Source organism: Lactuca virosa, chromosome 9 (genome assembly GCF_052849685.1).
Source record: "Lactuca virosa cultivar CGN04683 chromosome 9, Lactuca_virosa_CGN04683_v6, whole genome shotgun sequence".
In the NCBI taxonomy this organism is placed as follows: domain Eukaryota; kingdom Viridiplantae; phylum Streptophyta; class Magnoliopsida; order Asterales; family Asteraceae; genus Lactuca; species Lactuca virosa.
The window spans coordinates 166,870,103-166,889,480 of NC_136434.1; the positions used below are offsets into that span (position 1 = coordinate 166,870,103).

At 32.7% G+C, this 19,378-nt stretch overlaps 2 protein-coding genes and 1 pseudogene across 2 annotated transcripts; 1 reads left to right on the top strand and 2 right to left on the bottom strand.

Moving 5' to 3' along the window:
• Positions 1 to 1,627: 1,627 nt before the first annotated feature.
• LOC145139988 (beta-1,4-xylosyltransferase IRX14-like) lies at positions 1,628 to 4,386 on the bottom strand (annotated as a pseudogene).
• Positions 4,387 to 4,422: 36 nt separating this feature from the next.
• Positions 4,423 to 5,385, top strand: TOM6 (translocase of the outer mitochondrial membrane 6). The gene is made up of 2 exons (XM_079071417.1): positions 4,423 to 4,733; positions 5,215 to 5,385. Exon 1 carries the CDS (start codon positions 4,536 to 4,538, stop codon positions 4,698 to 4,700), a length of 165 nt encoding a protein of 54 aa, XP_078927543.1. The 5' UTR covers positions 4,423 to 4,535; the 3' UTR covers positions 4,701 to 4,733; positions 5,215 to 5,385.
• Positions 5,386 to 6,504: 1,119 nt separating this feature from the next.
• LOC145137273 (uncharacterized) lies at positions 6,505 to 10,537 on the bottom strand. The gene is made up of 12 exons (XM_079071416.1): positions 10,232 to 10,537; positions 9,900 to 10,056; positions 9,676 to 9,745; positions 9,506 to 9,592; positions 9,269 to 9,388; positions 8,654 to 9,007; positions 8,223 to 8,581; positions 7,951 to 8,050; positions 7,605 to 7,664; positions 7,435 to 7,521; positions 7,118 to 7,246; positions 6,505 to 7,023 (listed from the first exon to the last, which is right to left on the bottom strand). Exons 2-12 carry the CDS (start codon positions 9,935 to 9,937, stop codon positions 6,721 to 6,723), a joined length of 1,707 nt encoding a protein of 568 aa, XP_078927542.1. The 5' UTR covers positions 9,938 to 10,056; positions 10,232 to 10,537; the 3' UTR covers positions 6,505 to 6,720.
• Positions 10,538 to 19,378: the final 8,841 nt, after the last annotated feature.

Genomic DNA, 19,378 nt, shown 5'->3' on the forward strand with positions numbered 1-19,378 from the left:
AACATAAATCGATTTTAATCCATATTTTTCTGCCACATATTTGAAGCAATTTGAATAACATAAGCATTTGACAATCTAAAAAATAAAGTTTGTAGAAACAGTATCTGCTGGTCAATTAAAATCATGTCTAGGCTCCCGACCATATTAGGATTGTTTTTGTAGGTCTGCTTCCAAAGCAAGACGATTTTAACACGTATGTTCAAAGACTCTTTGGATGCATCGATTTCAGCAACCTTATCAAACACGACCTGATCTGCATTGTTAGTTGCCATGAAATACTATTATCTGCAATGAAGGAGATAATTAGTTAGAGAGAAATTTGATTTGGAATGAAAAATCGTAGACATTATATTTATAGGGAAATATAAATTTGGTTAATGCTGATATGACATAAAGATTTTGGAATGTAATATCATTTCCATACTTAAAATATGTATTATGTATGGTATGATATCGAAAATAATATCAATATAACATGTCAAATACAATTACAAAAATAGATAAAATCATACCTAATTTAAGATAATAATTACCATATTAAAAACTGTAAATTTGAAAAGTTTGTAGAATAAGAAAAAAAATATAATAAATATATAATTTTTCAATAAATATGCAATATAATTACAAAAATAGATTGCAATGACGATGGACATATAGCTAAAATCATACCTAATTTAAGATATCGAAAAGTTTGTTTTTTCCTCAAGCCACAGATAAGATTCATATTAAATTTAATATATCACAGGTATGTTACGACACGTTTTTAAAGAACATAAATTTTATTAAATGAATTATCTTACTCAACGCTAGTGATGCTATCATTCTTTTTCTTGGTTATTTATTCAACATTATTTTGACAAAACATATGGCTAGTGATGCTATCATTCTTTTCTTGGTTATTTATTCAACGATACCATCTCGTCAGTTTAACCCAAGAATGGTTGGCTTCCAGATAACAAGAAGTACTAACATATAACAAGAAGCACTAACATGTTATACATTTGAATCGATTAACCAAATGTTTATATCAAAAACGTTTTCTCTGTAAAAAGGTAGCTTACCGGTTGTGAGTCACAACTAAGATAAGCCGAAATCCATAACATTAAGGATAGATATTTTGACTTTTGCCGCATACCGAAAGTTTTGCAAAAAAAAATTGTAGGTTGAAGTTAAAATATATCTAAAACCAACATTGATGGTTTCAAAGAGATTAAATGGCAGAAATACTAAAGAAGGGATACCTTCTGCTTTAGATCACGATGGACAACTTTTTCTAGATGAGAATAGGAAGTTTCCCTCGGTATTTTCATAACAATATCTTTGGCATCATGTTTTGTAATTCCGCCAAGAAGTATGAGCAGAAATAGAGAGTTTTACTATTTTAAAAATTAGTTGGTAAATTGAATTATCAATTGCAATGAATTGTTAGTACAATCAACCAAGACATATTTTGGTGGTATAAGTACTATGGTCTATAACCTTCTTGCTTTCTTGTGCTAGTATTCATAACAGCTTCAACCACCGTCTATAACCTCTATATCGACAACTGCATGTTTTCAAATGACCATATCCGGCAGTATTTACATGTATCAGAATATTAAAGCTCTCAACTTTAGATCGAAAACCTTCATCCAAAGAAATATATTCCATATTCAACTTCAACCTGCATAAAAAGTGCATACAAACAGATGGTAATTAAATTGAAAAAAAAAACTTTGAATTTTTTAGATAAGGATACATTGGGATATGGAATATGACGCATAATTAAGGGGTGATACTGATAATAATTAAATAATTATTAAATGCTTACCCTGAACAAGTAGTTTTCAGGGGATAATGACAGCTTTTGTCCCTTCCCAAAAAACATATCAACAGATGGGAAAGTTTTCGATAGCTGTGAAACATCACTGAAAATAAAAATATTTATCATTTTCATATTATTATTATTATTATTATTATTATTATTATTATTATTATTATTTACTTTTATACAATGATTAATGTTAAATAGATAATAAAGATTACCTTCCAGCACCCGAGAAGCAAATGTCATTATAACTTGGATTAGGTCCTTTGATCATATGAACACCTTCAAGTTTTTTCAAGATCTACATATAATATAGAGATAATCAATAATTAAATACTACCCATTTAATAAAATGTTGCATCTAAATGACCATTTTATCTACATGATTTCTTAAAGATTTTGCAGACCATTCTGAGTTTTTTTTATCCATATTACCTGAAGAGTTTGTCCAAGGCCCATTTTATCAGAGCCAGGAGAACACGCCCTCCATGCTGCAATATAAACCCGCAATAAAAAGATCATGAATTATTTAGATGATGAGTATCTGACCAAATAACACACAAATTAGTCAATAATATTACATACCTGACACCGTCTCGCTGAAATGGCAATAACTTTGATTTTATGCTATCAAGCATCGAGTCATAGCGATCTGACGAATAGCATAAAAGAAAACATTAACAACACGAAAAGCATGAAAAACATAAAATAGAATACACTGGTTACAGAACAAGAAAATGGCAATAGATTTGATTCAACTCTATCAGGCACTAAGCAGTTATCGCAGTCAAAAATGAAATATCGGTGAAGGGCCGAGATTTGATATACCGGTTATCATGGTAGGATATCAGTTTTATATAAACATAAATTCTAAGTCAAGTAATCAGTAGCATCGGGCTTAAAATTGAATCATCAAACTCAAAATCATGGATAATTGCAAAACTCAACTAAGCTAGTAAGCTAATCAAGTAAAAAATAGCATTGTATTGTTGTACCCTTCTAGCAATCAAGTAAACAACCGGAAATGAAACTCAAAAACTATTAGATGTTAACACCTATTGGTTGATATGTTATATCTTTTTTGTAAAAGGTAGATAAAATGTATATAATAAAAAGAAAGCAGATTTCAAAACTATTGCTTTTGAAAGAATAACAATAATAATGATGACAACACCTTCATATGTTCCAACTCCTGCCCTTTTCCTCAATAAGCCCTACTTGACTAACAATCATATCATCTGATATATAAAACATTAAAACAAACATTTCTACCTTGAAGATCTGGAACAGCTGAGGCAGCAACAATAGCACGGTGCAACAATGGATATAGAGTTTCCACCTGTAAAATCACAACTACGTTCCACCATTGATGAGTCTTTAAGCAAAGAAAGAGGATTTTCAATTTCATCAACTTCGTTCAAATCCTTGATCCACTCAGGTTTGAACTCAGATTCTTCCCAGACTAATATTGAGTTCATTACAAATCCAGACCATTCCAGTTTTTGGGGCAATACGATTGCCATATCACCAATGTAATTTGCACTCTTTTGTTCATATGCATAAAAATTAAACGTGTGCCACCCGATTGAATGATCAGATGAGTTGCAAGCGGGACCTTGAGTTGGCAATGGTGATTTCTTGTTGTTTGGTTCGTTTAAATTCTTTTGAACCTCAAAAGGGTCTTCGTTAGAATGACTGGAATGAAGAAGAATCCCTACTGAAACAATACTAATCCATTCCACTTTTTGGATCTCATCAAAGAGTTCTAAACTATGCATGTTGCTATCATCGGCAAACATAACAATTCAATCAAGTTTCTCTTCTCTCACAACTCTGGATCATTAAGAATTACATCCATTAAAGTTTGATCTTGGATCTGAATTCAAATAGGATATGTTATGATTACCTTAAAGCTTGCAATCGCATCTCGGATTCCAACTTGTGACGAGCGTTCCAGAAAATGGGCATCTTCTTCTTGAACCTAATATGCTTGATTTGAAGTTTCGATTTTGCCAGCAACGCTGTCGTTTCATTGGTGGTGCCAACAGCTTCCACCACGATCCATACGACTTCGTAGGGAAAATTCATCAATGTGTGCATCAATCCGGTTAGATGTAAAGCTTGAAAATTTCGAACGTAAGTTGGAGTGACAAAAATCAAAGGTCTAGGGTTTTTAATCCCGTACTGAACCTTCTGTTCCAGCTGAACAATTTCCATGATTCTGTGAGCTTTCATTACCTCCTTCGGGTTGGGGTGGAGATTAGAAGATGTGTCATCTTGGCCGATTGAAGAAGAAGCGAATGGATTCTCTGTTTCTTTAGGTTAGATCGGAAGAAGCGAGGGAGTAAATGACGAACGGAAGGCAACGTTAGGCAACGAGTTTTTGGGTATAACAATGATGTCAGCAAATAATCCAACGGTCTAGAATATATGATTGAAATGCAATGAATGACCCTGATTTCTTAAATGGAGAATTTAAGGTTCTTTTTTAATAATATTTAGAGATTAGGTGTTAAATTTTTTTTTTTGATAGTATGCTAAACTGGGCCGGTATGGGGCCTATGTCTATCAAACATCATGTGGGCTGAAAAGTTTCAGTTCTTAGATCTGCAAATAAATAGCGTAGGAGTCGACAAAGACGAGAGGGCTAGGGTTTTTGAATTGCTCTTCGGATTCGCTAAAATCTCATCAATCCCAAAAGGAAAACCAAACACATATCGGATCGAAGATGTTTCCGGGTATGTTCATGCGCAAACCAGACAAAGAAGCTGCTCTGAAGCAGCTTCGTGTGCACGTTGCCATGTTCGGGTCGTGGGTTGTCGCCATTCGTGTTGCTCCTTATGTTCTTCATTACTTCTCCGGCAGCAAAGATGAGCTCGTTCTTGATTTCTAGTTCTGTTCTTCCAATGATATCTTGATTTTAGAGGTAATCACTGAAAAATTGCCTCAGAAGTTATTTGGTTTTTTGTGTTAATTTTAAATTGATGTCAAGTTGCTCAAATTTGTGATCCATCCGGTGTTATGAAAAGTTAGGGTTAGTGATTTTGGTATATAGAAAACATAATTTATCACCTTTAGATCAGATTAAGTAAACACATTAGAACTAATACATTTGTTATGCCATCAGCCCATCAATTAGAACAATCAATTGCACCATGATCATATTTCGATTAAAGTTTGATGCTTTTTCTATCAAGTCTTTCTTTCTGTAATAAGTAAAACAAACCAATATATAGCTTACTTGATTCAGCCACATTCTCGTTGATTCCTTTAAGTAAAAAAGAAACAAGATCTTGGTTATCTATGATGCTTTTGGAATCCTTTGCAGGTGTTTTTTCTTCTAACTATAAGCCCTCATTTCTTAATCTAGAAAAATCTGATAATCTTTTATCTTTATTTTTTTGCAGCTATGTTGGGATATTGCTTTGTGGAAGAAGTGTGGTTTGAAAACAAAATCTCATCTGTTGATTCAATTTCTTGAGCTTATGTTTATGTTTTTGAATCCAGGAAACTAGGAGAGTAGATTTTATATAATCCCTTTATGGCACTACATTTATATAAAAATTGTCTTTGAAAGATTTAATTGCTTCAAACAAATATATACTATGATACAAAACACTAGACCTCTAAAATAGCATCATAAATGAACGACTAGCTAATCATTTTTTTGCATAATTTTTAACCAGGAATGTTTGTTGTAGCTCAAAATCTACCTGTTGGTATCATTTTGCGATTAAGTGTCACCAAATCTCAACATCCAGAATCAATTTTCAAACTGTGAAACACTAAAAATTGATATTATGATAAATCAGCTTCTAATCGCAATGCCAAACAACGATTCAAATGTTTGACCAAAGCCTTTGTTTCATGTTATGTATACGCGCTCATTCATGTTGAGAAGCAACACTAATTACATCATCATTGCTTTGAATTTTGTGGCAAAGTCTTTGTGTCATGATTTGATGTTGTTCCCTTATAAAAGGAAGGGTAAAATGGTTGTTTTAATTCTTAGAGGCAAATTCATTCAGGCCTCTGAATCATCATTCAGAGGTTGCCAAACAGCTCCTTAATTTTTATTCATAGCTCATAAAGTAATAGTGTTTGTTGTTTGCTAAAGCCTAATTGATAAGCTAGATGACAAATGTAAAATGACAATATAAGATTTTAGATATATAAGGGTATATTTGGAAAATTTGAGGAAAAGCTGATGAGTTTATTAATAAACAATATTGGATAGTTTTTTAAGAAATTAGCTTATAAACTATTTTAGTAATTTCACGCATTAAGCTCAAAAAACAAGTTAATTAATAACACCCTAAAACCAAAAATCCCAGCTTAATGTATGAAGGCCCCACCCCTTTACCTATTTGTCATTATGTTTTAAAAATGTGAAATTTGTTTTTTAGAATTTTAAGGATAAAATTATCATTTATGCACATTAATACGGTTTATTTAGTCTAGATTTATATACATTAAGATGATGTATTCGGTTTTGAAAAAAAACCTTATAAATAAAGATACTATTACTCCTTAAAAATAAAAACAACTCCTTAGCCATCCATCTTCAATATGGCGTAATGAAATATAAAAACAACTCCTTTAGTGCCCTTTACTCAAGTTGCTGCTAAATTGAAATTGTTACAAAACTTGTTCTTTGACTTCTTAAAATAAAATTTCATTCAAAGATATTGCAAAAGTAGAAACAATAAGAGAAAAATATATATATATACATCTCATCAAACTCACCTCTTGCTATTTGAAAATTTACATAAAAATGCAAGAGAATAATAATAGTAGTAAAGAATGGCACTCATATCACACTACAATACATCATCATAATCCAACAACACTAGTCATAGGAGCCTCAATCTCAATCTCAATAACCACTATTTAAACCTTCAAGATTTTGAACTTCACTTGGCTAAATCAGGAGAAAGTATATACCTAAAAGCAAAATCATGAGCCACCCATTCGATTTTCTTCAAAGATTTTGCATTTCTAATCGATTTGAAGCTCTTTTGGTAACAATCAGGCACCGAATGTTCAATCATTTCCATTAAAATGGCATGACACAAACCCGAATCTTTTGCATAAAGATCCACAAGCTTTGGGAGAAACATCTTTTGGGATTTTTGGATCTTGAAGTTATTATGAATGTACTCTTCTTTCGCAACTTCAAGTTCTTGGAAGACACTTTTAGGAGTGTATATTCGCACCTAATTCACAAAATTATGTAGATAAAATCCTATTGTCTTTATTTTATTTTGTAAAATGGCATTTTGGTAATTTCCAAGCGTAGAATTTATTTACCATGGGATCAGAACGGCTTCCCGAACAAAGTGCAAAGTATACAAGAGGTTGTGGCTGTTTCATTGCATAAGCTTTTCGTGCATCTCTTGACTTGTACTTTGGGTTTGGAAATAGCAAAGATTGAAACCACTAGAAGCAAATAAAAAATAATTAAATGCAAGAAATAGCAACCTACTTTTTGTTTATTTCTTCTGTATACTAATAATAGTATCTTACTTTCATTTCTTTTTATTACATCATTGTACTTTGATTTTTTTTTTTTTTTTTCTTATTAACAATAAAAGTAAATTGTTAATAAAAGTTTAATGAAAATATACTTGTCCAGGGTGAGGCAGTCTGCATCCAAGTATTGTACTCTGTATATCTCCAACACTAATATTATGACCACCAATATTATAAGCAGCCTGTATCATACAAAAATAAGTATTATGTTACAACAGTTTAAAAGTATGTTATATTTGTAGAAATGTAAAATGACTGATTTAACCTTTTGGACTAATGATATCCTCTTGAGAGCAGTACGAGGAGTTCCATGAACCAGGAAGACCTGAAAACAAATCATGAGAACAAAATTCAAATTAAACCATTTCAAATCACGATAAAAAAAATGATATTTATGTCTGTTTCTTTGACTTTAAATGTCAAACTTATAGTTATATTTTATTTGTCAACATTCATTCGTGTAACACTTATTTTAGCTTTTGATGTAATTATTCATTTTTTCCATTAAAATGTAAAGATATTCATATCAGTTGTGAAACTGAAATTAGTTTGTTTGACATTTAAAGTCAAAGCAGAGAACAAAAAGAGTAAACAATAGAAGGAATCTTTACATGCATTACTAGTGCATTGTGTATATTGATCCAGAAAGCTAGCTTCTCTTCGTGTTTCAGCTTTCTAGGATCAACTTGTTCTAACTGAGAAACAAGAGACCTGTAAAAACGATATTTGGTGTAAGGGCATTTACGTCTTTTTAAAAAGCACAATAACTCCTACTATATATATATATATATATATATATATATATATATATATATATATATATATATATATATATATATATATGCTATAGTTTGTAATAACTAGCAGTTTTTTATATACTTGCCTGAAGGTGCGTTGCTTCTGTTCAACACTACTTGGCCTGTGGGTGTTTTTGCAAATACCTTGAACTTCAAGGGTAGTAAAGTAATTTCCACTGAACTCCACTGATTCCTCACAATGTGGGCTCCACATGCTAAACTGGTCTCGTGGTGAAGACCCACTTGGTGGTGATGGAAATGATATGGGAGATGAAAGGAAGTCATGATGATGAATCAAGGGTGGATCTGCAATGTGACTGTATATGCTTGCGATGCACCTGATCATTTCCTCTGAAAGCCAGTTTGCTGATGTACGGATATTATTGGAAATACATCCACCCAGATGCTCAGAAAGACTAACGCTTGAATAATCATCTTTACCAAGCTGAAAGATTGTTGACGATAAGAAAATCTTGAAATTTCCAAAAACTAGAAAATGTTACAATTAAAATCTTACCTCGAGCATTCCTAAGGGTAAAGAATGGTATGAATCCACAGCATGATTAACAGCCATGTAAAGTGGTGGAGTTCTGTAAGAAAGTGATGAGTGGCTTCGATTAACATAGGAATCTTCCAGTTGCTGTGATTCCAAAATGGGGCAAAAATCTTTAGGTGGATTATCGAAGGAGGCTCGAGCTGTTACAAAAGTTGTAGAGTTGACAATCGACAACTGTTGTTGTTGTTCCTTTGATCTTGATAAAGATTGTTCCTTTTTTTGGAAAGTTTTTCGGTATAATGATAAAAGATACTTCTCCAAATGCTTAACTTCAAATTCCAGTATGGATATTTCTTTGATTAGATCCTTGGAAGACTGAGTAAAGAATAGCAAAATATGAGAATTATTGTAATTAAAATCATGTTTTAACATTATGTTGCAATTCCTAATATTTTTTAATGCGTTGGACTGGATGTCGACAAAAAGACTGCAACTTCTTGTAAAAAAAAAAGGTGGGACAAGGGTATTGTCCAAAAGACATAAATACCCTTCTTTTTTTATGGGACAAAAATTGGTCGTAACTCCTCTGTAAAAAGACTTGAATGCCCTTCTACCACAAGGGGAAAGATCACAAACCTTTGTAAGTGAGGCTACATCAAGAGGATCTTGTAAGAAAGATTGACTGGTAGTCGTTGCCTTCTCTAGTTCACTGCGTATTACAAGTTGATCTTGGAGTTGCTTCTGGAGTTGTTCAATCTACATAAAAAAAAAAGATTAAAGTTAATAAGCTTAAGATAAAGACTTCATTCGCAACAATGTAAAAGTTCATTTATTTTGCAGAAGAACATTTATAAGCCCAAAAGGTAAACAAACCTCTTCTTTTAGAGTGTTGTTTTTAACTTCAATGCTTTCACAAGGTTTTAGTACAGGCTCTTGACAAATCTTCACCTGCTCCATAGCCTATTGGAACAAGTCAATGCTATGGTTAACAAGTCAACTTTTGTAATGACTGAAAGTCTTTAAAAGTGACGAAAATTTCTCACCTTTTTTGGAGGTAGTTGAGCTGTGAAAATGACGTTCTTAGCATCATGGATTCTTTCTGTAGCTGGATCACTGTCAATGTGAAGAAAAGAAAAAGTGAATGTGAGCACTTGATCTTATAAAATCACAGATTCAAGACCCCTTTCGTAAGATCCATTAAAACAGAGCAATTATAGCTAAAAAAAACTTTCTCAGAGTAAAATCATCGAACAGTTATGGGGCATACCTTTTCATGCGCTTGTGCCTTGAAGCAATGAATTCCATTTTCACTTCACGAGCTTCAAAAGCAACTGGAGTATGAAGATAAAAACGCGAGTTGCCCTGGCCCAGCTTTAAAAAAATCCTTAGTGAAACTCCATTGCCCAAAGCGAAGAACACATAATCTGACAAAATTAACAAGCATTCCAACAGAAACGCCAAACTTATATATCAAAATCATGCGACAATTATCAAATGGCAGAGATTACGACACCAAGAACAAACGTCAATAAGATTCTATCTGGCTCTCTGCCAATCAGAAACACGGTACATGCTGGTAAACAGAGAAAGATGTCTCACCTTCACGGGTCCTACAAATTTTGTTACGGAATATCGGATCAATAAAACCCCAAAATCGAATGTGTTTTTATCTAATTCTCACTGATCATTCATACCCAACCCAGCAATATTTTGCTGAAGCAATCAGAATTGGTGTGTGTTTGGTGATTGAAAGGAAAAGATGGGGAGGGGAGCTTATGATACTTTTGACTCGTCACTGCTCTGTCTTAGAAAGTGATTCTACCTTTTGCGTGTGGTAGCTTTTGCAAAGTGTTAGCCTTTGTCTTTTGCATCAAAAGAAGCAAATTCCAAATGCAAATTCAATGCTTAAATATTACTTCTCTACATACACGCTTTTTATCTATACATGTAATCACACAAATATAAACAATCATCAATTTGGTAATCTCACTCCAAATATATATATATATATATATATATATATATATATATATATATATATATATATATATATATATATATATATATATATATATATATATATATATATAAGAGTAGACTTAAATCTTGTAGACAAGTAAATATATTTGTTATAACTTTCTTTTTAAAATCTAGGCTGATAGTATGGTTTAACATTCATATCTCCGATGAATAACATTTGAAATTGTTGTAGTTAAAGATGAAAATTACTAAATTACAAAGAGTAATTGAAGTGTATATATAGTAGTTTCTTTTTGTAAAAATAATTAACACTTTGAATCATCAGAAGGATATATAATACAAAAACTCTAAAAGAAAATTGTTATTACACAAATAAAAATAAACAACCTGTTCCCAAATGAAAACATAAGAATACTATTCATATCTAACACATTAGTGCAAGAACAAGCTGCATTACACAGGGTAAGGTATTTTCGGGGGAATAATGATCTTTTATACCATATCATTAGAGCATCATGATTGTTTTTGGGAGAAAAACAAATATAAGATATATCAGTGTATCATGTTATTTTATTATATGTTTATTCTAGTATATTAGTTACATTTATAAGGCTAGAGGAAATGGTGTGGTGGTTCTACTATGACAAATACCCTCCACTTCATCTCTCACATAGATGGTGGTGGTGACATCTATTTCATATCAAGGGCAAGGAGTGGGAGAGAAGAGAGATGAGAGATGGTGGAAGAAGAGGGAGACATTTGATAGAGAGAAGAAGAAGCTAGACATGTGGTAGCCGAGCTTAGCATAAGCCACACACCAGGGATGGTGTGTGTTGTGTCAAGGGTGGCATGCCACACACTAAGTCACATCCATTCCCTATAGTCTAATAAATTAAAAGGTATATGAGCACTCCCACACCATAAGTAGGAGAACTACATGTTGCACCCATAGGCAATATTTGAATTTGAATTGTTAGATAGAAAAGAAGACTCACAAACATTTTTAGGTCTACATTTTTTTTTAAACAACAGTCTTCTATTAAAACATTTGCCCATTGGCAAGATTCAAATTCTAATTGCTTAGTAGAAAAGAAGGAGCACAAACATTTTTTAGTTATCATTTTTGAAAAAAAACAAACAGTATTTTATTAAAACATTTCTTGTCCGCAGACATAAAAGGTTAAAAATATCTTTTAAGAAAAAACAAACACAAGCTAAATTATACACTTATTTTGTAATATTTTTGATAAAAACAAACGCGGCCAAAATTATTGTTATTAATTACAAATAGTAATTATGAAAATACAAAAAATTAAACAACTAAAGACAAAAACTTCGGGTATTAAGAAAAAACTAACACATCTAACTTTAGGAGACCGGGTTCAAACATTGTCAATGACAATTCTTATGGACTAGCCACATTTATACATGCTATAAAAACAAAAGAAACAGAATATAGGTTCGTAATATTTTGTGTAAACAAATCATAATCCAAAATGTAAGATTTTATACTTAAAAAAATGACTATTCTCTCAAAAGGGGTGAAAGGTGAAAATGGAAAGAAAAAATGGAATAATTTGAAAATATATGTACCATTTGGGTAACGTGTTCTTTTTTGTCTAACTATGTATATCCATCATGGATAGCAAGGAAGTATCCACACAAAACAAACATATTATTTGATTTGTCTTAATAAAAAATAATATAGGAAATTGGCTTATCAAAGTAATTATCTTTTTATTTTGTTTACATCCGGATAACTTCGTTTCTTTATACACATGTAGATAACAAATTTTTTGGAAGTGTTCACATATTACCATTATGACCACCTGTAGCAAGTTACAGAGTTACAGTCAATAATAATGATCATATGTGAACATTTCCAATAAGTCTGTTACCTAGATGTATAAAAAAAACGAAGTTACCCAGATGTGAACAAAACGAAAAAGTAATTACATTTATAATTCAATTTCCGTTTTTATTAAGGCGATCAATTATAATATTTGTAATATTAATAGATTTATTTAAATTTTCTTAAAATAATAATTATGACAATTTATGAGCATTTAAATTGGACACGACATGTTGAGAGCCGTTTTTGGTAGCACAATTATCAAATAACTCTATATATACGAGACAAGAGCAATACTATTGATTTAGATAAAAGTTACTTCTATTTTTTGTATTTTAAATTCATGTAATACATAGAGCAAATTTCATTGAAGATTGTGTTCCATTTCATGTTATCATAAATCTTCGATAAAATCTCAATATTTTGGATCAGTTTACGGTTTAATCATAACATTTATTTTTTGAACAGAAAAGTCCCGATTAAATAATTTTATACGATAATCTGACATTTTCTATTGAAAAAAAATAAGGATTTTTTCGTTAATTTGAGAAAAATATAAAATAATCAAAACTTTTCTGTTCAAAAAATAAAAGTTGGATTAAATCATAATCCAACCCAAAATATTCAAACTTTTATCAGAGATTTACGTTCATGTTATTGATCTTCATCTCTAGTAAATTTTAATTTTTATATTTAATATCTTAAACAATAAAATTCTATAAAATGACGATGTTTTTTTCCCTGTAAATTATAAGTTATTATTATTATTATTATTTTATTTTTATAACCAAGGTAGTGTATTTTAAAAAGATATTTACCAAAATTGTGTGGTTTTAAAAATATTAATCATTTAGGTTAAATTTTATATCAAATCAAAATTAAAAGGTAAAATAAAAAAGAAGAAAAATTTAATTATCAAGGTTATTACATTTTTGTTTTGTTCATATTTGGGTAACTTTTTTTTTGTATACATCTAGTGTAACATCCCAAAAATCAAGGATAAAAATTTCATTTTTTATTATAATCAAAACACCATTGTAACTTTATCCAAACATTTGAAAGTATTTCAAATAAGACAATTATCAGAGTTCATTCCCAAAGATCACACGTTGCGGAAAACACGGGTGAATGCGCTGCGATCAAGTCAGGCCATTTCCTTTCGAAACGAAAGTACCTGAAACTATATACCACAAACCGTAAGCACAAAGCCTAGTGAGTTCCCCAAATACCACATACCAAACATATCTAACGAGCCTTACATAACATACAAATCATGATCATATCACACATAAACATAATCAATGGGAGTGTTATGTGCCAACCATAGTCTTTCTATTATGCCACAAGCTGCCTCGTGGTCTTCCTTGCTAGGCCGGGCAACCCTGGGTCTTACAGACAAGTGCTAGGAGCCATCTCCTGGTCTTCCATGCAAGCACCACAAAGACAAGTAGCATACAATTCTACCATTACTAATAAGTTAACTGCCAGAGTTCAGACTCTGGTCTTGCATATAGATTGCCAAGGGCCACCCCTGGTCTTCCTACAATACACAAACCAAAATGGACCAACATTGGTGCCTTTGACCCATAGAACAGTGAGGAGACTCACCTCGAATGCAGAAGCTCACTGAAAGAATTCCCTAGCTGCTGCCCTGACGACACCTCCGAACTATCAGATCAACATAATACCCAATTAACAATTGGAATCCGACCCAAGGCCCACCAACCATACTTGGGGTAAAATAACCATTTTACCCCTGACCCCATCATGAACCAAAACTGAGGCCCAAACTCAAAAGATCCACAAAGGCCCACTATTGGCCCAATTTTTCAAAATTGGGCCCAATCCCATATGGGTCTTATCCTAAGCCCATAATTTTCCTGATTACAAAACTGATTACCTCAAATACTCCCTTAGAATAACTTGGTCAAAGGCTAAGGTCAAAAGTCAAAGTCAACAGCCTGAGTTGACCCAACTCGCTGAGTTCATCCTTCAACTCGTCGAGTTCATCTAACAATCCGCGAAGTCGGAAAAGCCAAGCCAACTCGTCGAGTTTATCCATAAACTCACCTAGTTCGCTAGAAACCCACATCTTAATACATTAAGTCAACATTATCGACTCTAGGGACTCCACAACTCAGATCTCGACCAATATGAGATCAAGAAGGGTAAAGTTTCCAACTTTACCCTTAGGAACCACCTAAAGGGGTCCAAACCCAAACCTTAGACTTAAAAGAGTGAAGGCTTAACCATTAAGCACTTAATCATCAAAGACAATACCCCAAAATGCAGATCTGACCCCATAAGGCTAGATGGCCACGTAAAGTTTCCATCTTTATGCTTAAGCATGACTAGAAGGAGCCCAAAAGCTTAAAAAGGGCTAAAAGAAGGGCTTAATAAATGCATGAAGCCCTTAAACCCAAAAAGTTGGCACCTTTATGCCAAAAGAGCTCATGAAGATCATAGATCTGAAAGAATAAACACTTGGGACTTCTACTTCCCCATCAACCACCCATCCATGGCTAAAAGCATACAATCCAACCCAAGAAGAGTTCTAAGAAAATATAAAGCAAGGTTAGAACTTTATACCCGAAATGTGCTGGAAATGGAGCAGAGAATCAAGATTTGAAAGCTCCTACTTGAACCACCACCTTGCACCAAGTTTCTCTTCCTTTAATGAGCTTCAAACACACCAAAACACACCCACAATGAGCTCACCACACTCAAGGAGGCTCTAGGGTTTCGAGATTAGGGTTAGGTGCTATAGAGGCTGGGAATGAGGCTAACACCTGGGACTTAAGGTGTTTAAATAGGGTGCAAAACCCTAAAATTAGGGTTTCTCAATCAGTGTCCAACTCGTCGAGTTTCCTTCACCAAATCGCCGAGTTGGTCCTTGGAAAAGGGGATTTGTTCCATAATTGATCTTCTAGATTTTGGGTGTTACATCTAGATAACGAACTTGTTGGAAGTGTTCACATATGACCATTATGATCGGCTGTAAATTGCAACATCCGGTCATAATGGTCATATGTATAAACTTCCAACAATTTTGTTACCTAGATATGTACAAAAAATGAAGTTATCCAAATATTAACAAATTGATAAGATAATTACCCTGATAAGTCAATTTCTCATATAATATTTAATTGGAATTAATTTAACAAAAAGAAAAACGTATTGTGTAAAAGCATTTCAATACTTTTATGAAATTATATATATATATATATATATATATATATATATATATATATATATATATATATATATATATATATATATATATATATATATATATATCGGGGGGTTTTGATTAAACTAAATTAAACTTGCTTTAACACTCAATTAATCAAACGAAGTAAAGAACTAAATTAAAACAGTAGATAAGAAGTACTTCCACTAGAATACGAATCTCCCAAGTTTCTATATTTGATTTATTAGAAGTGCAATGAAATATTTAGTTGATTACCGAATTGTAATATGACTAATTACTTGGTTGGATTTCCTTGTACTAATAATTAATGAACAACTAAAACAAATTCCATGTAATTAGTGAACATATAATTAATTAAATACATTCAAACTATTAACGATGTGATCTAGAGATTCTTATCAATTATCATTACAATTAATCGAAGTATATAATGTATATCTATGATTCTCTAACATAGTCAGAGTTAACAATTAATATTACATAACCCTAGGAATGGATCGATTTCTAGTCCTAACAGTTTAATGATCATAAATCAGTTAAGATTCAAGTTAATATAGTTAGATTGATCCTCTTAACTACACATAACTCAACAATAGGCGATAAAAATCACAACTTTGACATGAAAGATAAACAATCAATTGAACACAAGTATTAACCAAACCAGCATAATCTTACTAACGAAATCAAAACATATTCATGAGGGTTCATCTACATCTAGCGAAAGTAAAGGTTTACACCACAATTAGTAAAGTAAAGCAGAAAAACATCACCAAAAGATTAAGAGACACGGTCATCAAGCAAACACAAAGTGAAATATCGATGCAGGTAATGCTTGAGTCTTCAAATCCTTGTTCCAGTAGACTCTCTAGCTTTGAAATCGACCCCCTAGGGTTTCTGGACGTCAAAAGTCGAATAAAAATCACAACCTAAGGCTTCCAATGGTTACACATCGATTAGGGTTGAAAATCTTGTATATTTATAGTTTTAGCGACATAACAACATGGTAATATCTTCATCGTGGCATGGAGGTCGGGTTTTGTTAAATGTGACTTAAGCATTTGGAGCATTTGCATGGAACATTTGATTTTAACGGAGCACTTGGAACACAATAGAGAACTTGGGGTTCGTTGAGCATGTGACAAAGGAACGAATCATCTAAGAAGGGAATGGATCATCTGAAAAAGGTACAGATCTTCTAAAAGGGGATATGGAGCACCTGGAAGAGGTATGGAATACCTGGGAGTGGAATGGAGCACCTTGGTGCATAAATGCGACATCTATGCTCAAGGTGTGCCACTCTACGCATAGATGCGCCACTTTGGTGACAAAGTGTGCCATTAGGAAGGATGGTGTGCCATTGTTGAATAAGGTGTGCCACTTGTGAAGGAGGATGTGCCACTTAGAAGCAGGATGCGTCACTCAGAAGACTCATGTGCCATTTATGAGGAAGGTGCACCATTCTTAAATGAGATGTGTCAACCCTTACACATGATGTACCATCATCATGCTTGATGTGCGATTTGGTTCCTTGATGAGCCATGGTATCCCTTGATGAGCCACATATGCTATGAAGTCCTCCATGATACTCAAGATTGTTCAAGTATGCTTCAAAGTTGAAGATGCTCAAGGAATACACCATGATACGTCACCATGATGGATGATGTGCCACATGTGCATCATGATGCTCCACTATGGCTCATCGTGTTCCATAATGTGCGTTGCTAATGCTCATTTGTTATTTGTCATGGATGAATCTTCCAAAACCTGTTTCATGGAGAATTGTGATTGGTTGACAACATTCATAAGCCTATGGGCAGGGTTTTAGGTCTGATTTCTTCAGTATAAATAGGGATGCTTGCTAGTCATTCGAAGTGTCTTGTATTTTAGAGTGATAGGCGAATCTCTGGTGAATTGTACTTGTAACCTCTATTTTAGAGCTTATAAATAAATAATACTCGCCTCCTGCATGTGGACGTAGGTCACCTTAAACGAACCCCATAAATATTGTGTCTTGTGTGTGTATATTTTTTTGGTTTTGCATGTTTTTCCACTTTACTTCCTAATAGGTTTCCCTATTGCACATGAATAGGTATATCGTCACATGAACTTTCCTTAATTTAAACAGGGCACGACGCGCTTTTAGTCAATTTCCCAATTTTCATCGTTTTTCATCCGTTTCAACTTTGTTCATTTCCTTTTGCATCTCAACTCCGATTTTAACTGTATTTAATTATTTCCATGTATAATAAGTATCATATATCTTAAAATATAACATTTTAATCAAATATATTAAGATAATGACCGAAAATATATAGTTAAATAAGGCCATATCAGAGACCCCACACTTATATTTTGCTTGTCCTTAAGCAAACCAAATTTTATTATGATTTCATTTTAATACCACACATCAAAATCTTGTTTATCAACATCACATAGAATAACCCAAATTGAATTCACCAATTATGTCTCGTCTCAATGCATATATTTGTGTCTAGGTCCTAATTACCTTCCAAGTCCTAAATACTCACGATCCTCATAAATGCACCCCACTTATTTTGAACAATATTCATTTCTACATCCTTCCGAATACACCCTTAGAAAATTCCTTATCCGCAAGGTATTTTGCTAAGTTCTCAAGCATACAAATGATAAAATAACATATAAATAAAAGATACAACTTTGATGCAACTTGACATTTATAACTTGTTCTAATCTTCGTAACTTTGATTCTTGCATTTCTTCCTGATTCTAGATCTTCATACTTTGTAAACTCTTATTCACTTAGTACTTTTGACAACCTTTTTTTTCACAACTTTTTTTTTTCATAACTCATTTTTTTTATCTCTACTAAAAACCTAGAAAAACATATGCTTAAGCTTGGAAACTTAACTTCAACATTTATTGTCTAATGATATAGTCTAATATGTAATGACTAAAATAATTTTTCATGGGTATAATTAAGTACACGATGCAAATATATCCCTCAAAATACACAAGATTGCATTTTTGTCTAACGATTTCACTAGAACTGGGAAGCCACAAATATATTATAACACACTTGGCTTAACTAAACCTTAGAATTCGCATCAAATTATCTCACATAACACTAGAAAATTCAATTCAATCGCAATAATATCAAAACAAAATTTTAAATTTCCTATTTTTTTTAATTTAGACTATTTTCCGAACTTTTTCTTTTCATTTTTCTTTTCAATCTAGCATGCTTTTTCCTTTAATTCAATCTCTTACCCCACACTTAAGTTAATGCCATCATTGTATATAATAATAACTAAAACATATAAAATGTTGGTGATTTTAGTGTCACCATGTCATTTTATGTAACTGTAACTAACATGAGAGCTAAAGGGTTTCATAATTTGTACTCTAATATATGTACGGGTTGGTGCAGAGTGCACGTATGCATACGATCAAATTAGAAGCCGGTTCGACGACAAGTCGGGGGTCCGGGGTTTCCAAAGGGGTGACGCCCCTTTGGTAGGGTCTAGGGGCAGCGACCCTAGCGGGGTCAAAGGGGCAGAGCCCCTAGCTGGATTATGGTAAAACTAACGAAACTCGTTAGTTTTTGGAACCCTAAATCCTCATTAAAATCCGGATTACTCTGACTTGCTTCCAAAGGAACTAATGACGACCCAACCCGAATGAAACCCTAATCTCGTTTATTATATAAACGGCTCTTCCTTTT

Coding starts and splice junctions, on each gene's coding strand:
- TOM6 (XM_079071417.1), top strand. CDS start 4,536: ATGTTTCCGGGTATGTTCATGCGCAAACCAGACAAAGAAGCTGCTCTG.
- LOC145137273 (XM_079071416.1), bottom strand. CDS start 9,937: ATGGAATTCATTGCTTCAAGGCACAAGCGCATGAAAAG. Junction 9,593..9,675: donor CTCAACTACCTCCAAAAAAG/GTGAGAAATTTT, acceptor TTGTTCCAATAG/GCTATGGAGCAGGTGAAGAT. Junction 9,389..9,505: donor ACAACACTCTAAAAGAAGAG/GTTTGTTTACCT, acceptor TTTTTTATGTAG/ATTGAACAACTCCAGAAGCA.